At 36.3% G+C, this 20,463-nt stretch overlaps 1 protein-coding gene across 13 annotated transcripts in view; it reads left to right on the forward strand.

Moving 5' to 3' along the window:
- Window positions 1-3,785, forward strand: part of Stag2 (stromal antigen 2) — a 127,890-nt gene extending 124,105 nt beyond the window's left edge. For 6 of the 13 annotated variants that reach the window (XM_030251277.1, XM_011250987.1, XM_030251276.1 and 3 more), the window contains one exon: window positions 1,862-3,780. In XM_030251277.1, coding sequence (XP_030107137.1) covers window positions 1,862-1,885 — 24 coding nt within the window. In that variant the 3' untranslated portion in view covers window positions 1,886-3,780. Of the gene's footprint in view, window positions 1-1,861 lie in introns of all 13 variants that reach the window. The other 7 variants (NM_001077712.2, NM_001358225.1, NM_001290713.2 and 4 more) reach the window with 2 other exon arrangements.
- Window positions 3,786-20,463: the final 16,678 nt, after the last annotated feature.

Genomic DNA, 20,463 nt, shown 5'->3' on the forward strand with positions numbered 1-20,463 from the left:
AACAACTGGTTTATCTCCTATGATATGGTCATTTCCTGTTGGTGTTTCTGTATGTTAGTATTTTTAAATACATGTTTGAGTGTTTATTAATGCTGACATCAAAAATAGGTCTAATGTGTTAACTAAGAAAACATTGGCATTAGTGTCACTTCAACTAGTGTCCCTTCAACATTGGCATTGGTGTCACTTCATTTTCACTTCAGTTTCTCCAACTAGAGTTATCTGCAGCATAAAATTAGAAAAGTGCTCGGTGTACCACAGCTAATTTAATACTCTAATGGGGAAGCTGGTTATAAGCCACTGTGTACAAAACAAATGAATGTCAGCTATTCAGGTGCTTCCTGATTAAGCACTATGTTTGGAAAAATACCTGAGAGCATCTTAGTAGCATTGTCTACATTTAGAATTGATTAGTGTGCTTGGTGAGATGGCTCAGTGGTTAAGAGCACTTGCTGTTCTTCCTGAGCACGGTTTCATTCCCAGCTCACTTGTAGTAGCCAATAACTGTATGTAACTCTAATTCCAGGGAACTTGACACCTTCTTTTGGTCTCCACAGACATAGCATTCATGTGATGTACATAGATACATGCAGGCAAGATACTTAGACAAATATTTTACCTTTTCATTAGTAATTGGAACCCTACTTATTCAAGGTTATAAAGTATTTTGACTTGAAGAAACCTATAAACCTCATCTAGGCCACTTTAATGGAAACATAATAACTCCCCATCTCTGGACTAACAGAGAAGCCAGTGGGACAAGGGATGAGAAGTGCAGGAGCTGTCATGAATGGAGAATGGGCAACTCCTTTTTGTTTCTGTTCCTGGAGAGTCCACGCACTTTACTTGATAATTCATTACAACAGTACACACATTTTCCTTGTCATCCTTCCGATGACAACAGTTCATGACCTTCTGACGTCTGTTGAAGGGAGAAGTTTGAGCCTTTAGTGGTCTCAGTCTGTTTCTGGCTTTGCTAACCAGTCTTGCTCATTGTACAGTAAATGAGGCTAAAGTTTTGCTTAACTGCTCTAATAAGGGCTAGAATTTTAAAGGAAACATTTAACATAATATATACAGTCAAAGTTATGTGCTGCTTGAGTGAAAAAGGTAGAGCCATTTTGTTTTAGTGACAAGTTGTTAGCAGATTTGCCAAGCAATCCTTTTCTAACTAGAATGTACAAGCAAAGCAACAGAATAACTCACGTTACTCAAAGTTCACCTTAGGTGCTTCTTAAAATACACACTTCTGTTCATTAGCTGAGATCAAATTGTCTAGAGAAAGCTTTTTATTTTTTTTATGTAGCTGCATTGTTCTTGATATTCCAGTTTATTTACTTATTTATTTACTTATTTATTTGGTTGGTTGGTTGGGTTTTCATGTTCACATAGATGCTTATTTAAAAAAACCATCCACTCGAAGGTACAAATGGCTAAGATCACGAGACTTTCTTAAATTCTTTCCATTGAACCAATTCTGGAAGGATATACTGGGAACTACATTTGTTGTTTATTCAACAAATATTCAGCTCAGACTTTAGGAGAATATATGTATGTATATGTGTGTGTGTGTGTGTATGTATATATATATGTATATATACATACACACACACACACAATTATGCCAGAGTCCCTAATTTTAGTTATGTTTGTGAGTTAATTGACACCTTAATGAATACTGCTGTTATTTTATTATGGATTAATGATCATTTTACTTTTGTATTTATATGTTTGAAGAGATGTTTTCATAATAGTTTTATTAATATTTTAGCATAACAGTGATGAAGTATAATATTTACAGATTTTTATTAAGAAATGTGAATGACTATTTTAACGAGATTTTTTTCCCCTCTCTCATTAGGTTCTTGGGGTGTCAATGTTTTAATCCCAGTACACATTTAAATCTGTGGTGAAGTCGTTTTCTAAGTGGAAGAGGAAATTTGAAAATAAAGTGTGGTAGATACAGTGAAATTCTGTACAGATTTTTCTCTAAGGAGAATATAACATGCTTATGCTTACCAAGATGAAGTGCATTGAGGGGCAGTTTTGTTTGCCTGAAAAAATAAAGGACAAGTAAACAATTTGATGATAAGCTACAGTTTTTCTTAGAAAGTAAATATTTTATTTATGCGCTGTTAGTTGGCTTTTAAAGGAATTATTTCATGCTTTTTTAAAAAATATAACAATCTGAAGAAGTATTTGGTACAGATAAGAATCTTCTCACATTTATTTACTGGTTGTACTAAATAATGATGACCTCTGCTGGATTTCTGTTTACATCCACGAAACAAAAGTTAAGGATGGATTTATTCCCCGACCCTGAAATTGTAGGATAGAATTGTTTTTAGCATTCTAAATTTAAATGCTTAAAACATCAATCAACAAAACTTTGTTTTAAATGTTGTAATTGTGGAAAAAAAGTTAAACTTATAAGCAGAACTTTTACAATTTTTTCATCTAAAATGTATTTTAAGATATTTTTAAAATCCAAGAGCTTCTGTATACTTTTCAGAAATATCCAGATGCAGTGAACTGCCAGAAGGTAACCAGTCTTGAACATGCTTATCCCATAGCAGCCCTGAACGTTTGCTTGTCCTTTAAGATAAAAATGTAACGTTGTGATATTCCTTCCAGTAGTGCCACTGTATTTTGTCTCCAAATAAAAGAAGCTTATTGTAGTATGTTTGCAGAAAATTTAAACAAAAATTATACAGCTTATTAGAGTGTGGGAATAGGGATCTAAATTTTAAATAAAATTATATATATATATAAATTGGTGCTGATTTTATAATTGCGCAGTTTGTTTAGTTTTTTCTTACTTTTAAATTCCAACTTAAAATTATGAGGTTTCAGAAATATATTGAAAGTTTAACAATGTTTAAAAATAGAAAAGCATGACTGTTCATGCTTTAAAATGATTTTTAAATTTGTATTTTATATTGTTTTATCTATCTGTCTTTGCAAGCAGTCTTCAGGTTAAAGATACTTCTAACAGGTTACAGTACATTTCCTCTGTATGTAAATTAGATGGGATAATAGAATTCATAACCCATAATATTCTTTGAAAGCTAAGCTTTAAACTTCATTTTATGTCCTTTCACAAGTGAATTAGTTTAAAACAGAAAGTGGCCACTTGCCATTTTGACATCGACTCATTTTGCGAGGCTTAGGCAGCTAGACATCGTTTAAAACAAAATATTAACTTATATTACATGTATATCTATCTTTTGTCAGTCGTCTCTCAGTTCTTGAGGTATATTATTTTAATCATTCCATGCCTTAATATGCTTGCAATACAAGAATATCTTCAGATGTGTGAATACCAAAAGGTTTCTGGTTTTTCGAGTCAGGAAATCAACAAGCATTGGGCTGTGGTAGCCAAAAAACCATAGGTTAAATGAACGACCACAACATACATTTGTTTTATTAATTAATGGTTAACAAATAAAACCAGACTTGTCTAACATACTTTCCATCAACAACCATTGTTACGTGCAAACATATTGCATATGTTCCTTCACACACCACTGCATTTCCTAGAACTGCTGAGAGGACTGTATATATGATTTGAAACCTAGGTTGATTTCTTTTCTCACTCTTGAAAGGAGTATTTCTTTGTGAAAGCAGTTCTTCCAGCTTTGTTTTGAACCAGCTAAACTGTTTTCTATATTACTCTAACCTGTTGTCCTCCACATTCTATTGTCCTAATTGTACTGTTTGCTGATTTGTATTTATGTCTTGAGACAGTAACTTTTTGAATAAAAATAAACCTACCGTGTGTTGTATGCTTTATCTCTTGTAATCAAAGGGGGAGGGTGGTTTCAAATGCTTTACAAATTATATTTATTATCACACTCTAATGTGTTTGAGTGGGATCATTTATAGAACACATCACCAGTTTATATTTTTAATAAATCACATATATTTTAAATGTGACTAAATCCCTAGTTGGGTTGTTTAAAATAGAAGAAGCCTGTAGCTCTTACTGTTTTCATTTTCATCTGGTGTAGATTAAGCACACTTTGAACTGTCTACCTTGTTCATTTAGGATAGATTTAAATGCCAACTGTGTCAGATGTATGAAAAACGTTTTTCTATCACAATTCAATGTAAAAAACACAATCATTAAGTTTGAACTAAGTGCTAGGGCAAAAATCTAGCAAGGAGTCCTGATTTAAGAAAATCTATTTTGGGTAATGGGCTCATGATGTGTGAAAGCCAGCATTTAAAAAATATTTATTACTGAAAATTGCGTCTTCTGTGTGATAAAATTTGCATTGCACGTTTTAAAAAGTTACCACTGTAGATGTACGTTGTTCATTTTGATTGATTTGTAAATTGTGCAAGGAGTCTGTTGGTCATCAGTGGTTCTGAACTAAACTTACAGAATGATAGGCAGTATTGCTGGCCATTGTAATGACTCACAAACCTTCATGACATGAGACCTGTTATTATCCCAACTGCCTTATTTTCACAGATCACCAGGAAGTGAAGAAAACGGGACACAGCAAAGTTAGCAAAGCTTATACAAAGATGAATGGGTAATCAGTGAGGGGCTGGTCTTCAGACCCAGACTGTCAAGCTGTGCTATGGCCTACAAACTGTTGAAATTGTGATATTGAGAAATGTGTTGCAACCAGGTGTGCTGGCTCATGCCTACTTCTAATCCCAGCACTCCAGATGCTGAGGCAGGAGGAGCTGAAAGAAGGCAGGAGGAGCTGAAAGAGTAGCCTGGCCTACATAGTAGGTTCCAGGCTAACCAAGACTATACAAAGACTACCCAAAGTTACAGAAAGGAAAAATGGCATAGTATTCATTATGCTATGCTTCTTTAAGGATCTACTTGAATATAAAATTGAGTGGTGTAGATAAACATTGATTGTAATATGCTATTCAGCTGGCTTCTGTAACATACAAGTTAGTCATGAGCTCTGAGCCATTGGAAAGTTACTAATAGTTTTAGAAGTTGGGATGTTGGAATAAAAAGGATAATTTAAGATAAATTTCTTCAATGCCCTTCCACAAAGGGAACCTAGAAAAAGTTCATAGAATGGGCCAACAAGATGGTTTAGCAGGTAAAAGGCCTTTACTGCCAAGCCCGATAACCTAGCTTTGATTTGAACTCACATGGTAGATAGAAACTGCTGTAAAGTTATCCTCTTAGTGAATACACATAGTAAATAAAAATTGTAAGAATTCATATGGGTGGGCACTAGGTCAGATAGATTATTCTGGCAGTTGTAATGATTCAGCAAAATAAAACAGCCAAGCGTAAGGCATATTGATATGAGGAAACTATAATAAATTTGATTAAGTATCCCCTCAGATCAACAAATCTTTTTTTTTACTATCCACTGCTGCCTGGGTAGACACCCAAAGACCAGAAAGATCGACTTTGTTTTTGACATTTGTTCCTAGGACATGGGATACAAATGTAACATTTTTTACAAACGGGACCAAGTATGTTTTACAAGGTGCTATGAGAGGCTCTCATAGTAGATTTGCTCAGGAGGACTTTGTGGTTTTGGATTTTTTTTTTTAAAGGCAGGTAACTCTAACATTTTATATTTAAAAAAAAATCACACTATAACAAAGTAGGAAAAATTTAATGGTGAACATATTTTGTACTTGGTATCAGTCCATATCCTCTCTATGAAGGCTGTTTCTATGTATTTCAAAGCAAATGGCAAACATGGGCCTACTTCTCCAAACTCCTGTAGCCTATATATCTTTATGCACTTAATACTTAATTTCTATTTGGCAAATTGTACGTGATAAATATGCAAACTAGGTTCGTGTTTGCTGTTTGTAACAATTGCTTAAATAATTAACTCCCATCCTTATTAAAGATACTGAGCCACACTATCAACTCTAGACGGTTTCTTTATAGTCTTCAGCTAGTCTCTGCTTCCATCCTTTTCTACAGGTAGCAACTTTCCAGTTTCTCTTCATCATCAATGAAACTTGACCGTCATAGAATGTCATTTAAGTGAGTCATCCAGTGTTGTGTTTGTGTATAAAATTCTTAGCTTGGGATCTTTGTGCAGGTGTTGTAAGGGAAAAGTTCATTCTGTTCTTGGGTTAGACTCCACTGTGAACATGCAGAACAGTTTATTAATTCACTAGATACATATACTTGTTTCTACCTTTTGCTAATTATGAACAAGAAAAGCTGCTATGTAAGTTGCATCTTTAAAATTAACAGGCAGGCCAAATATAATGAGAGTGAAATAACTTTCAAGTCAAGGAGACAGCACACATGACCCCTACGTGTAAAACGTAATTGAAGGCAGGGGGCTAAGAGAGGGGGAAAGTGCTCCCTACACAGTAACTTCTACATTTTAGAAATCAAAACATTCACAACTAATTACTTGAACCTTAAAGGTTTACACTATTCAAATTCTTTAAAAATATATCATGGTGAAGCATGCCCATGCCTCAGGAGGCAAAAGGTTGCTTGCTCCCTGTGTCCTAGAACATTCTTGTCCACATCGTATAGCTTATTACATCTTGATGTTTTGGAGTGTTCATACATTGTGAAATTTGTAAGCCAAGCAGGGTTATTACTTTTGCTATGAGAATACTTAAAAATCTCTTGATGGTTTTTCAGTTAATACATATTGTTATTTAAATGGACAGCATGTTATATTTGAAACAGATACTTAGCCTTTTTTTCAAACTTCTCCTCCCCAGCCTCTGGGAAGCTTCTGGGCATCTCTGAGTTTGATTAGTTTACATTCTGCATTAAAGTGTGGTACTCTCTGTTCTGTGCCTGGGCCCATGTCGCTTGAGATAATGTCCTCCTGTATGCTCTTAAAAGTAGCAGGAGTGGTGAATCCTAATGGGCCAGCCACAACACATTCCGTGGATTTACTAATGACTTAGTGATACCGAGCACTGACTAATATACTTCTTGGCCACTTGTGTGTCATTAAGCCTTTTGCCTATTTTTAAAATCAGGTTATTTGATTTTTTTGCTGTCTACTTGTATGAATTTCTTTCTTGTATATTTTGAACTAAGGGCAATGTAATTTGTGAATATTTTCTTACCTGAATTTTTTTTTTATACAGCCCTATTCTTCCTTTCTGCTGTCTATCTCTCTATTTATGTAGAGGCTGAGTTTCTCTGTGTGGCCCTGGCTGTCCTGGCTTGAACATCAAAGATCCAATTTAAAGATGTATGGTACCACTGCCAGTTTTATTTCTTAATGTTCTTCAAGCCATATGTCCAGACAGGTATCCTGGAGAATTTTCTTCTGTGGTTTTTGGTCTTTAAATTCTAATCCATTTTAAACTTACTTATTTAAAATTTAGTTAACTTTATTTTTTATGTGTATATAGGTGTTTTGCTGGCATGTGTGTGCACCAGTGAGTCAAGAAGGAGGCATTGGATCCCCTAGGACAGGAGTTAGAGACACATGTGAGCTGCTGTGTGGGTACTAGGAATAGAACTGGGTGGGTTCTTTTAGAAAAGTAGTCAGAACTCTTGAGCCACTGAAACATCTCTCTGGCAGTGTTTATAAATTTATATAGTGTCTGAGTTTAGGGTTTAGTTTCATCTTCCGGTGAATGAATATCCAGTCTTTCTAACATTGTTTACTAAAATGATTGTCCTTTCTCCATTGTGTGTTCTTGGATGTCAACCATAAAAGTGTGCAGTTATTTCTGCCTCTCCATTCTGTTCCATTGGTCTTTGTGTTTGTTTTTATGCCTATATTATGTTATTTTGATTACTGAGGTTTTTAAAAATTAGCTAGTGGATACCTTCACCTTTACTTTTCCTTCCTTAAGATTGCACTGGCTATTTAAAGTCTCTTGTAATTCCATACAAATGTCACAATTGCTTCATTCGTTTCTGTAAAAAAATGTCATGAGCATTTTAATATGAATTATGTTGTTGCTTTGGGGCTATATGGGCATTTAAACAATATTAGTACTTCACATACATTGCTACGAAGTATCTTTACACTTACTTGTGTCTTCAGTTTCAGTGTTACAGCTTTTAGTATACAAATCTTTTTACCTCTTTAGTTCAATGTGTTCCTTAGTATTTATTAAATTATTGTGCGTAGGGTGTAGCTTGTGGGGGTTTGGAAGGAAGGGAATGAGAGAATAGAAGTGCGTGCCACAAGAGATGTGTGGAAGTCAGAAAATAATTTGTGGGAGTTGGTTCTCTCCTTACACTATGGGTTCTGGGGATTGAACTCAAGCTACAAAGAAAGTCCTTTGCCTGCTGTCTCCCTGCCTTAGTATGTTCATAGCCAGTGTAAATTAGCATTGTTTCTTACACTTACACTTACAACAAACTGAAAAGAATCCAAGTGTAGAAATGGTGCTAATTTATCATTCTTTTATAACTTAACTGGACTTGCTTAATAGCTCCAACATGTTTTCACTGGCTTCTTCCATCAAGGTCTTCTCCAGAAAAACCGATGTCTAGTGATAATTGAACCTTTTCCTTTCAAATTAGGACACCTTTGTTTTTCTTCCTACCCATTGTTGTGGCTGTGAGAATAGGCATCCCTATCTTATCCTGATCTGAGAAGAAATGCTTTCAACTTCACAGTATTGGATATGGTTTATTGCAATGATGTTATTTTTATTATATAAATTATGTATTATATTAAATCTATTTATAGTATATATAATAGATATAAACCTCCTTTGTTTCTTTTTAATTTATAAAAGCCTATTCTACATGATGAAAGTATACTATTTGGGTGTCCATTTGCATGAAATGTCTTTTCCATCCCTTCACTTTGTCTGTTTATATTCCTTAAAGGTGAAGTGAGTCGTTTATAAGAAGTATCTTGCCCATGACCAAGGCAACTTATAGAAGAAAGTTTATAGGGGGCTTACAGTTTCAGCGAGTAAGTGCATGACCATCAGGCAGCAGGCAGATGTGCATGGCATTGGAGCAGTAGCTCAGAGCTTACATCTTTATCAACAAGTAGGATGAGGCAAAGAGGTAAGGAAATGGGCTTTGATAGTTCAAAGCCAGCTCCCAGTGACACATCTCTGATAAGGCCACACCTCCCTCCCAATCCTTCCCAAACAGCACACCAATTAGGGAACTATGAGAGTCGGTCTCATTCAGACTACCACAGGCAGCATATAGTTTGGATTTTTTTTAATCTATTAAACTCAGTTTTAATCGGCAATTTTTCTGACTAAAACACAGAGTACTTAGTGCTGCCATCTTTTCGTCTGTTTCCTGATGGTTTTGTAGATCTCTTGCACTTTTTCTTAGTCTTTTTAAGTTTTTATCTAGTGGTGTGTTTTGACTTGTTACTTTTGATTCTTTTGGTTGTCACCTGCAGTTCTATCTTAATATTTCAAGTTGGTTCTTTAATCATGGTAATAAAATGATTTTCACAATAAAACAAATCAAATAACTTATTTGATTTCCCTGTGCACAGAAAATTACCTCCACACAGTAGTAGTCTAAGTATGTATCATTCTAAGCATATCTTAGTTGCTTATACTTCTTTTTATCTGTGGCTAGGGTCCATGAGATTTCCCTCTATTCATGTTGCCATTGTTCAGGGCTTATTTAAGGCAGCCATATTGATGAGATTTCATGGGTGTAGCTTCTCTGACATTTCTAGGAGTCACAGTCTCACAGCAAACTTCCTCATTCTCAGACACTTAAAATCTTTCTACTCTTTTTCCCTCAGTGTTCTCTGAGCATAAGATTCGGGAGTTGTATTATAAATATATCCCTTGAGTTTGGGCACCGCAAGATCAGATGTTCTCTACTGTTTTGACCAGTTGTGATTTTCTGTGATAGTCTCCATCTGTTACAAAGAGAAACATCTTTGAAGAGTGAGAGCTACATTTACCAGTATCTGTTTTAGTAACTGTTAGGGGAAAAAAAAAGCATCAAAAAACAAAACAGTAAAAGGGTTGGGGGATCTGTGTCTGAACAGAGTTCCAAAAGGAAGAATCAAAAAATGACTAAGAAATATTTTTAAAATGTACATCATCCTTAGCAATTAGGAAAGGAAAATCAAAACAACTTTGAAATTTCATCTTACTCCAGTGATAATGAGTATAACCAACAAAACAAAAGACAACAGATGTTGGCAAGAAAGTAGAGAAACTTTAAATATGTCACTCCAGTTTCCTAGACTGTAAGACTTATGATTGGAGGTGGCTACTAGACCGATTGACTCTCTATGTGATATGCTGTCTTTTGTTGCTTTCAAGGTTTGCTTTTTTGTCTTTGATTTTAAAAGTTGGATTATAATGTGCTATTTTTCATTATATGGGTATTGACATGGCCAAAGCACAGTTAGTCCTGCCATCTTTTATACATAGTTTCCAAAGTTGATCATCTTTAGCTCGTATGCGGGTGGGACACAGTAGACTGCCTTTGGGAAGTCTTCATGGTTTATTTTTGTGAGTGGCAGGAAGCAGCACTCCTTCATGCCCGGTGCTTTTGATTCTGCCTTTGGGTTCCTGCTTGAGTTCCTGCCCTGATTTTACATTACTTTTTGTCATAGTGTTTTATCATAGCAATAGAAAGGTAGTGCGAAAGCGGGTTCAGAATTGTTGGTTATTGCTATCACAGACGTGACCTTGTTGTTTTAGGGCGTGTTTGAAACTTTGGGTGGAATAGTCACCAGAGACCAAAGCTCAGTGACCCGTTCTTTGGGAGCTTGGGAGGTTACGAATGCTTAAAACAGTGCAGGTAATAAAAATCTGGCTTGTGATGTTTCAGAAGGAAGTTGGAGAATCTCTCAAAGATTCTATCAGGCTGTGTTAAGAATATGTAGCTTCAATAAGCACACAGAGTTGTAATCTATAGGGACTAAGGCTGATTCTCATGCTGGCACCTTGGAAATGTTTAAAAGGTTTTGTTGCCATGAGAGATGCAGAGCTGAAGTGGTCATGAACAGAAGCTAAGGCCTTGGCATCATGTAGCAGAGTTAAGAATTCCTGTAGAGAGGCCAGTGGTAAAGACTTAAACTTATACACCTAAAAGAAGACAATTGTTAATGTCTTTCTCAGTGCATCATGACTTGGTAGACACATAGTGGTTTGTTCCATTAATAATGATTTTTTTTTGAGAAAGTGTTTCTCTGTATAGCCCTGGCTGTCCTGGAACTCACTTTGTACACCAGGCTGGCCTTGAACTCAGAAATCCACCTGCCTCCGCCTCCCAAGTGCCGGGATTAAAGGTGTGCGCCACCACGCCCGGCAATAATGATTTTTAACTATAGTGCTGGTGATGTGTTTCTTCACTCTGAAACTAATATGGTTTTTGCCTTATAATTAAGTGAGTCTGAAGAGATGGCTCAGCGTTAAGTACTGACTACTTTTCCAGAGGACTTGGGTTTGGTTTCTAGCAGCTAATAACCACCTGTAACTCCAGTTCTAGGGTACCTGATGATACCCTCTTCTGGCCTTCATGAACATGCAAGCAAAATACCCATACACATAAAATTGTGTGAAGATATAGTGCGTCTGTGTGCATGTCTTGTAACTAACTCTTCCTGTGTTTATCTTTCACTAGTTTTATTATAATTATTCCTTGAGCATTTTATATATGCATATAATATATTGTGACAGTATTCATCCTCACTCTTAATTCCATCAAGATCCACCCCACTCCTCACTTTATGTCCTTTATTTTTTTAATAACCTACAGAGACCATATGCTGTCCATGTATTCATGAGTGTGGTACATCCTCTGGAGTACTGACAACCTACCAGGAGCCACACCCATAAAGAAAGATGACTTCTCTAGAAGCTGTTGATTGTCCATAGTGCCTGAGCCAGAACTCAGTGCTCATGCAGCCCCTTCCATGCTGGCATTTTGACTTGCTCATGTGAAGCTCTTATGCAGGAAATAACAGCTGCTGCTCCCAAGGAAAGTGGACCTGCCATGTACAGTATATACTGTTTCACTTTGATTCTCCCTGACCTCTGACTCTTAAGCTTTCTGCCCCTCTTCCATGATGGTCCCTGGCTTTTGTGGAAAACAGTGATAATAGATTCCCCATTTCTGCCTGAGCACTCCTCTGATACTTAGTGTCTGCTTTGACTTTGATTTTTGCCTGAATCAGTTGTTTGTTTATAATAGTCTTTCGGAGATAAATCATAGATATTTACTTTATTCTACAGTTATAATTCATAATATCATTACTGATTTTTGTCTAAGATATGACTAGTTATAGCCCTTTCAAGCTGGTGTCTGTCTGCCTTTGGTCATTTGATTACCTAATGGCATTGTAAGATATTCCAGATTCATTTTGTGTTTTTTACTACCCCACCCCTCAAATGAGCTATTTCTCCATAGAGCCTCAGTTCTTAAGAGTAGTGTTTAGAAGCCAGGACCTGGAAACTTCACATGCTCATTGGTGCTGTTTCTAGAGACATGCTTAGAGGACAGAGCTGGAAATATATACAAGGACACACACATCTATCCATATATCTACGCCCCCCCCCCAGTGCAGTGTTACTTACCTTCTCCCTGCCATGATCACTACTGTGAAATAGGACTTTGATTTTGTTTTTGCATATTTGAAATATCACTGATTTTAAGAGGCAAAAGTACACAGAAGACACACCTAAGAGAATTCTCACTTCCTTATTCTTTCCATTCCGTCCTTGGACTCCATTCTTTTTCAGTGTATCTCCTTGAGTAAGCAGACCTAGTTTTTCACTAGTGTTTTGTGTATTTTCACACAGCTGGCAAATGTATGTGTGCTAACTATATATGTATGTATGTATGTATGTATGTATGTATGTTTGTATGTATGCATGCATTTTTAAATTAGGGTGTATTATCATTCCAAATTTCTAGAAACAGTTGATATTTCAAATGGCAAATACCTGTATATTTCTGCTATATATTGTCAAATGCCTCTCTGTAGAGGTTGAAACAATGTATTACTTGCTTGCATGTAGTGCTGAATTTAGGAGTGCCTATTTCTCCACAGCCCAACAGAAAGAATATGTCATAATCTTTGTAATCCAATAACTGGAACAAACTTTGTCTCTGTTTATACAGTACTGCATTACTTTGTTCATAAATGCATTATAGTCTACATATGAAGTCTACATTATAGTCTACATACAAAGGCTACTGGTCCTTGTATCTTCATTCCAATTTGCTGCCATAACTCCTTTTGCTTTAAAAAAAAACATTTTATACATATGGTGTTCTGTCTGGATGTGTGTGCACCATGTACATGCCTGGTGTTTTCCTCAAAGATCAGAGGAGGTGTTAGATGATTCTCTGAAACTGGTATTATGGGTGGTTGTGACTTGCTATCTGGCTTCTAGGAACCAAGCCCGAGTCTTCTGCAAATGCAGCAAGTGTTCTTAACTGCTGAGCCATCTCTCCATCCCAGTGATGTTTTAAAAGAGAGTCTTGCTGTGTGCTCCAGATGGATGCCTACTATTTCCAAGGCTGGCCTTGAACTCATGGCAATTCCCCTACTCCGTGGTAACCCCGGTGCTGAGATTACAGGTGTGTGTCACCATACAAGGGTTTGTTAATATTTTACTCATTTTCCAGGGTGCTAGGGATCCATCATGATGTTCTGAATAGCCTATATAGATGCCTTCTTGCTGAGTTAAACTCTCAGCCTCGTGAAATGTCATCATATCTGCTCCAAAACCTAAGGAGTAGGGAAATAAATGAAAGGTCAGTTTTCTTCGGGGATATGGCCCTTGCTTCAATAGATAGCCTTTCACTCATGCACACACTGGAAGTATTAAGGGGACTCAGTGGGTTAAAACATCATTTGAAGTTGTGGGCGGGGCCAATAGCAAGGGAATGGGGATGGAGTTGATAAAAATACATAATATATATTATGAAATTCTCAACAATTAAAACAAAATAGGGGAAATCCACCCTTCAACTGACCACCAGGATCAAAGTAGGCATGGCTATTAGGAGCCTAAAGGGCTGTTCCTGGATATTAACCTCTGCAGAAACAGAAACACAACAAAAAGACTAGCTATCAGACCTATTCGAGGCCATATCATAGGCTCATTTTATAGCCTTTCAGACTATGTTGTTGACAAGACTAATCATAAAGGGTATATACACAATACTATTCACTGTCTACAACTCATTTGCCTGATTTGCTAGAAAAACTCCACTCTTGGAAGTTGTACAGAGAAAACAGCCAGTTCTGGCATAGCATGTGCTGTGTTAAAACAAAAGTAACACAAAACCTCCTACAAAATCCAATTGGAATTATATTCATGTCATGACAACCTGGTATCTTGGGACATATCAAGACAAAGCCAGTCCCTAAAAAGGCTGTTACAGAGGAAGCAACCAATTTCAAAGATAATGAAGCCTATTATAATCGAACGAGATGCCCCCATAGTCCTTTGGATACTTGATCCCCAGTTGGTGGCATATCTGGGGAGGCTTAGGAGGTGTGGCCGTCACTTAGGCAGAGAAATATGTTACTGATGGTGGGTTTTTGAGAGCTTAAGGCCACACCATTCTTAGTCCACTTTCTCTGCTTCCTGCTTGCAATTTAAGATGTGAGTTCTCAGCTTGCTGTTCCATCGATCATGCCTGCTGTTACTCCACTATGATTGATTGACTCTTATCCCTCTGAAATCATAAACCCAACTAAACCTTTCTTTCTATACGTTGTCTTGGTCATGGTATTTAATCACAGCAAAAATAATAAATGAATAATACTTGGGTGAAGAATCACAAGATGTGGCTGTTTGTTACCTTTGTAGAGGATCAGAATTTGCTTCCTAGCATTCACATTGGATGGTGGGGTCTAGGACTCTCTTCTGGCTTCCAGGGGAACCCCAGCACATGTGCGTACCCAAATAGGTACACTTACACATAAATAAAAAACTACCCCCTTCCCTTTTATTTTTTGAGACAGGGTTTCTCTGTAGCCTTGACTGTACTGTAACTCTACTCTGTAGACCAGGCTGGCACCTGCCTCTTCCTCCAGAGTAGTGTGATTAAAGGCATGCACTACAGCAGAATATCTTTTAAAGTCAGATACGGTGTTACACACTTAGAGTGCCCAACATGAGTTAAGTGGAGTCAGGAGGACTCATCGTTTAAGGTCAGTTTCTGCTACATAGTGAGTTTGGGGCCAGCCTGGGCTACACGAGACTGTCTCGAATCTATCCTCTAAATTTCAAAGTGATAATTTCTTTTCAAAGATCAGTTAATTCCTGTAAAATACAGAAAAGACACACGGACAAGGTAAGGACTGCAATAAAAGATTTGAATGAGAAAGTAAGGACACAGACATTTTCAAATTAACCAGTCATTAAGTCTAGGAAATGAAAACAGTCAAATAGGAAGCCCCATGGAAAATTTTCCAATGGACCAGATTAAGCAGAAGAGTGGATTTCAGGATTAGAAGACAAGGTCCATGAATTAGAACATCACTGTATTAGGGTTTTCTATGGAAGTAATGAGTGGGTGGGACGGCTAAGCACGTGACAGCACTTGCTATACAAGCATTAAGACCTGCCTGAGTTTGGATCTCAATACCACATAAAAAAAACCTGTATGTGCCTGTAACCCTAAATGGATTCCAGGATTTTGCTGGCCAGCCAAACTAACCAGCATGGTCAGCTGTCCATTCAGTGAGATGCCTTGCCTTAAAGGCATGCACCAGGAAGTGGTTAACATCTTCTATGGTCTTTCTTGTGCACGCACAGGTGTTCATGCCTGCACACTTGAATGCATACTACATATACATGCCAAAACAATGACAAAAATGTAATGGGACATGAATATGATCAAAATATATTACATATAGATATGACAATATTGAGAAAAACATTACTTCATTAATATTTCAAAATGTATTATTGTATACGTAATAGATGTAAAAATAAAGAAAATGAACTTTAAAACTGAAAATATATGAAAGAATTTTAATTGCATGTAAATAAGAAGAAAAATGTCTTCCTGAAAATATACATTGCAAAAGGCCTGCTGCATGTGAAAATCTGGAGGAAAAGCCAAACTGTAGACAGTAAAAAGGACCATTGAATACCAAGGTATAGGGAGAAGAAGGAATGATGGGGTAGAGCACTGGGGACTTCAAAGGCAACAAGGCTAGTCCACATATTCTCGTGGTTAGATACACATCGTCATATATTTGTTGGAAATCACGCAGTAGCCCTTACCTAGAAGACTAACTTAGAATGAACAATCCCAAGAATGGACTCTATGTAATTATAGGCTTTGAGTGATGCAGTTGCTTAACCTTAGGTTCATAATTAAAACATACTCCACGTGGTAAGAAATACTGATATGGCCTTGGGTGGGCAACCATAGTGTCTAGGACTTTGTGAATACAGTGACCATGTCATGTTCAGAATACAGCAGTTAATAATGCTCTTCCCAGACACTTCAATTAATTTTACCCCTCTTCCAAGATGTTCCCTGAATCTTGGGAGTTTGTGAAATAGACTTCCCATATGACGTTAGGGTTCAACATTCAACACTCATCTATTCTCAGCACTTTGACCAATCTTTGCACTGACTGCTGCCACACCAAAAAGAAGCTTTTCTGATAAGAGTTGAAGCCAACACTAATCAGTATTTTGAAAACATTTTGACAACGTCTGTATAGAAATATCTCAATATTAAGTTCTACCATAAGGCCTATGGCCCCCACAGTCACTGACTTTTGACAAAGTTTTTAATTTACTTAAATTCTTTAATTGATTATTTTTTTAGATTTTCATTTATGAGGAACTTACATCATTTTCCCCCTTCTCTTTCCCCATCTAACTCCCCTTGTGTTCTTCCCCACTATGCAATTTCACAATTTTGTCTTCTTTAATTACTGTTCTCACACATACAGAGTGGAGGGGTGGAGGGAGAAGGGGAGGTGGAAAGAGAGAGAGAGAGAGAGAGAGAGAGAGAGAGAGAGAGAGAGAGAGAGAGAGAACATACCAAACCTGATTAGTGTTTAGGGCTGTTCGTATCAGGGCTTGTTTCTAGAGAAGGCTTATTTTACTTCTCTCAGCACCCAACAACTGCCTGCAGCTCTTCATCTAGAGGTGTGGCCTTGTGAGATTTGCAGGCAGTGTTGACATACCAACTGGAATTGACATTAAGCAGGCCTTGTCGTATATAGAAGACACAGTCTCATTGCAGACATCCTGGTCCTCTGGATCTTAAAATCTATCCCATCTGTCTCATGTTCCCGAGCCTTAGGTTGTGTTGTAGATAGCTCATCTAGAGCTCAGCGCATCATGGTCAGCTGGTCTTTGCATTTTGACCAGCTGTGGATTTCTGTAATGGTGTCTGCTGCAGAAAGAAGTTTCTTTGATACAGGGTAAGGGCTACACTTATCAGATTGGCGCATGAGCTGCATTTCTCTAGACATTTTTAAAAAGCAGTAATCAAATCTGAGGCACACAAACTGTAAGGGCAATTATGGCTCTGAACAATGAATATTTCCTGATGATCTAGCCGTGAATCAGAAACTAGCTGTAGATGTTAAGTCTGCTCAAACTCATGAACTGACTTACTGAGTAAGGTTTTGTTACCACTGAACTTGACTGAGGTTTGAGAATGTGGACACAGATTGGTAACTTTGATGTTATAAACCATTTTGTATGTGGGAGTGCACATGTGTAATGATGTGCATGTAGAAGTCAGAGGGCATTGATGGAGTTGGGTTTTTCTCATGTAGGTTCTGGGGATAAAACTTAGCTTTTCAGGCTTAGCAGCAAGCACTTTGACTCACTGAGCCATCTCATGACCTTGTGACTTTGAATTTTTAAATATTGGTTTGAAGCCCCTCTTTTTAGGTTTCAGTCATAGATTGATAGTAGCAGTGTGTGTGTGTGTGTGTGTGTGTGTGTGTGTGTGTGTGTATGTATGTATGTATGTGTCTGTCCTTGAAAGTGGTTTGAAAGTTTGAAACAATGGTTATGAGTTATGAAAACATTGGTGTAATCTAAGAAAAGAAAAGATGCATGGCTACTGGAAGAACAAGAAAACTGCAGAATTTCAATGGATTCTGCTCTTTAATAACTAGCGATGACAGCAAACACATTCAGGAAAAACATGAAATGTTTAAGTACTAAATTTATTAGTATTTACTAGAAGCTAAGATCAAGCCCAAATAATATAATCACAGCAATTTTCTGAGGTCGAAGAATAAATTAAAAATTTCATTAAAAGCCCTGCATCCTAAAAAGTGAGGCTTTGCATCTAAAATCTTGTGAATAGTATTTTAATAAGTAAATCATAATATGTACATTTTAAGATACAGTGTCATTTTGTTGTGGGCATATGGTATAGAATTCTTAAACCTAGTTAATCAACATTGCCTTGCAGGAACACTGCTTAGCACTCTCAATTTTGTGCACTAATTTAACGCACAAAATTTATTTTAACTGAGTTTGAAGACCTTCCTCAAAACTGTTTGTATAAGCTAGTTTTGTGATACTTGGAAATACTTTGTTTCATCTGTTTTCTTCAAGTGTTGGTATATGTACTGTGCGAAAGCTATATTCTGACTGGATTCCCCTCACATTCCCAGATTCCTTTTTCTGGCCCCTGTCCTCTCCCATTTGTCTTGTTTATATCCCTAGATTGTTTTATTCCTAGCTCTGTGACATGGCATGATACTCACAAATGTATGTACATGTATGCACTCAGGATTTTATGCATTTACATAAAATTTACAAAAAAACGAGACAGAACATCTGATATTTGTCTTCTGTGACTCAATCTGATTAATACAATTATCTTCATTTGCATTTATTTTCTTGTAGACAATATAACTTCTTTTGGGCTGAAAATTTTTCCATTGTGTATATTTTATTTATTTTTCTATTATATAAGAGTCATTGAATTTTTGGCTTTTCCCCCAAGATGTATGTATGATACAACTAAATTATAGTGTTCTCAAATATAGATTTCATTCCTTGTATCCAGATCTTCAATGAGAGAGACAGGAAAAAGTATGTTTCTACATTATTACTGGAACAAAAATTCAGTTTTGAGGGAAAAAATTGGCCAAAGAAGCTGTGATAATGTAATAGTTTAATAGATACTTTTTTCAAAATGTAATAGACTCCTCCTTGTTTGGTTTCTTGTGACATGGGCCTCATGTAGCTACATCTGGCCTTGAACACCCAATTACTCTTGTCTTTATCTTCAAAATTCTGGGGTTACAAACATTTGGAACCATACTCAGCTTAAAATTCAGTAGACTCTTAAATACAAAAGCCATGTGTAAATTCCCAAGTGCATTTTAACATTCATTTTAGTTTAGTCAGTCGTCAAAGCACCCTTGCATAGATGATGCATGGCTCAGTATAGACACCTAAGGAATCATAGATAAACCCAGAAGAATCTTCCAAATTTCAGAATTATGAGCTAAAGAAATGATTGATCCTTTATAATGCAGTGATAGCAATAGATAACTGTAAGCAACCAAAATCCAAACATCATCTACTCTGATGTTTAATCTCTTAAAGAATTTTGATTCTTTGTGTCAAACTGTCTGATCACATTTTTAAAAGTAGAACATCTGATAGTATCATTATTGAAAACTTTTAAAAATCAGACAATGTTTTCCAGTACTTTAATTTCTAAAAGGAGCTCTACTTTGGATCCATAGCTTGGGTAAATCTAAATAGTCCCATCAATTTTAACTACTTAAACTGGTTTGTGGTCTATAAGAATCAGTTCAAGTTTCAACACAGAACAATAAGGAAATGCTGTAAAATCTGGTATTTTTATGTTTGCTTAAATGTTGTACACAAACTTGGACTCCCTTGCTTGTTGCTATGCCTTCTGTATAGTCACTTCCCTTTACCATTAACTAAATTCAAATGGAACATGACTTCTTATGGCTGTTGTGGCTGTTTGGGAGTTTTTAATCCTCATAAAATTCTATAATGGAAAAATTGATGTTTATATATTTTATTTCATGTTCCTAAGCTAGACAAAATTTCCAAGTAAGACATTTTCCCCTTAAAACACCCCTGGTGTTATAACTAAATAATTAAAAATTAAACATAGTTACTAAAGGTTATTCATTTTTACAAATGCTAACACAAAACAATTATAGGAAAATTAACTAAAGATATCACATTTTAATTTTGTTTTTCATTTACTTGAGAACAAAATTCTTCAGCCAATCATAGTAGGCATCCATGTAATCTCACTCGGGAAGGTGAAGACTGTGAATCGAAAAACAGTCTGGGCTATATTACTTGATCCTGTTTCCAAAATCAAGAATTCAATCAACAAAAAATTTTGAGTATAAATTTATCTAGTCACCAAACATTGGCTATATATTTATATTTATTAACTTTAAATTTCTTCAAATAATTATGTTTATACATAAAGTTCAAAGTTGTCTTTATCATTCTTGTATACCATCTTTCTTCTTTCATGACATCAGCTCTGGTTGTCTGCTATAGATCAAAAGGAAGGCTAACTGTATTAGCTACTTGTAGATGCTGTGGTGA

The sequence above is a fragment of the Mus musculus genome, chromosome X, assembly GCF_000001635.26.
Source record: "Mus musculus strain C57BL/6J chromosome X, GRCm38.p6 C57BL/6J".
Classification (NCBI taxonomy): Eukaryota; Metazoa; Chordata; class Mammalia; order Rodentia; family Muridae; genus Mus; species Mus musculus.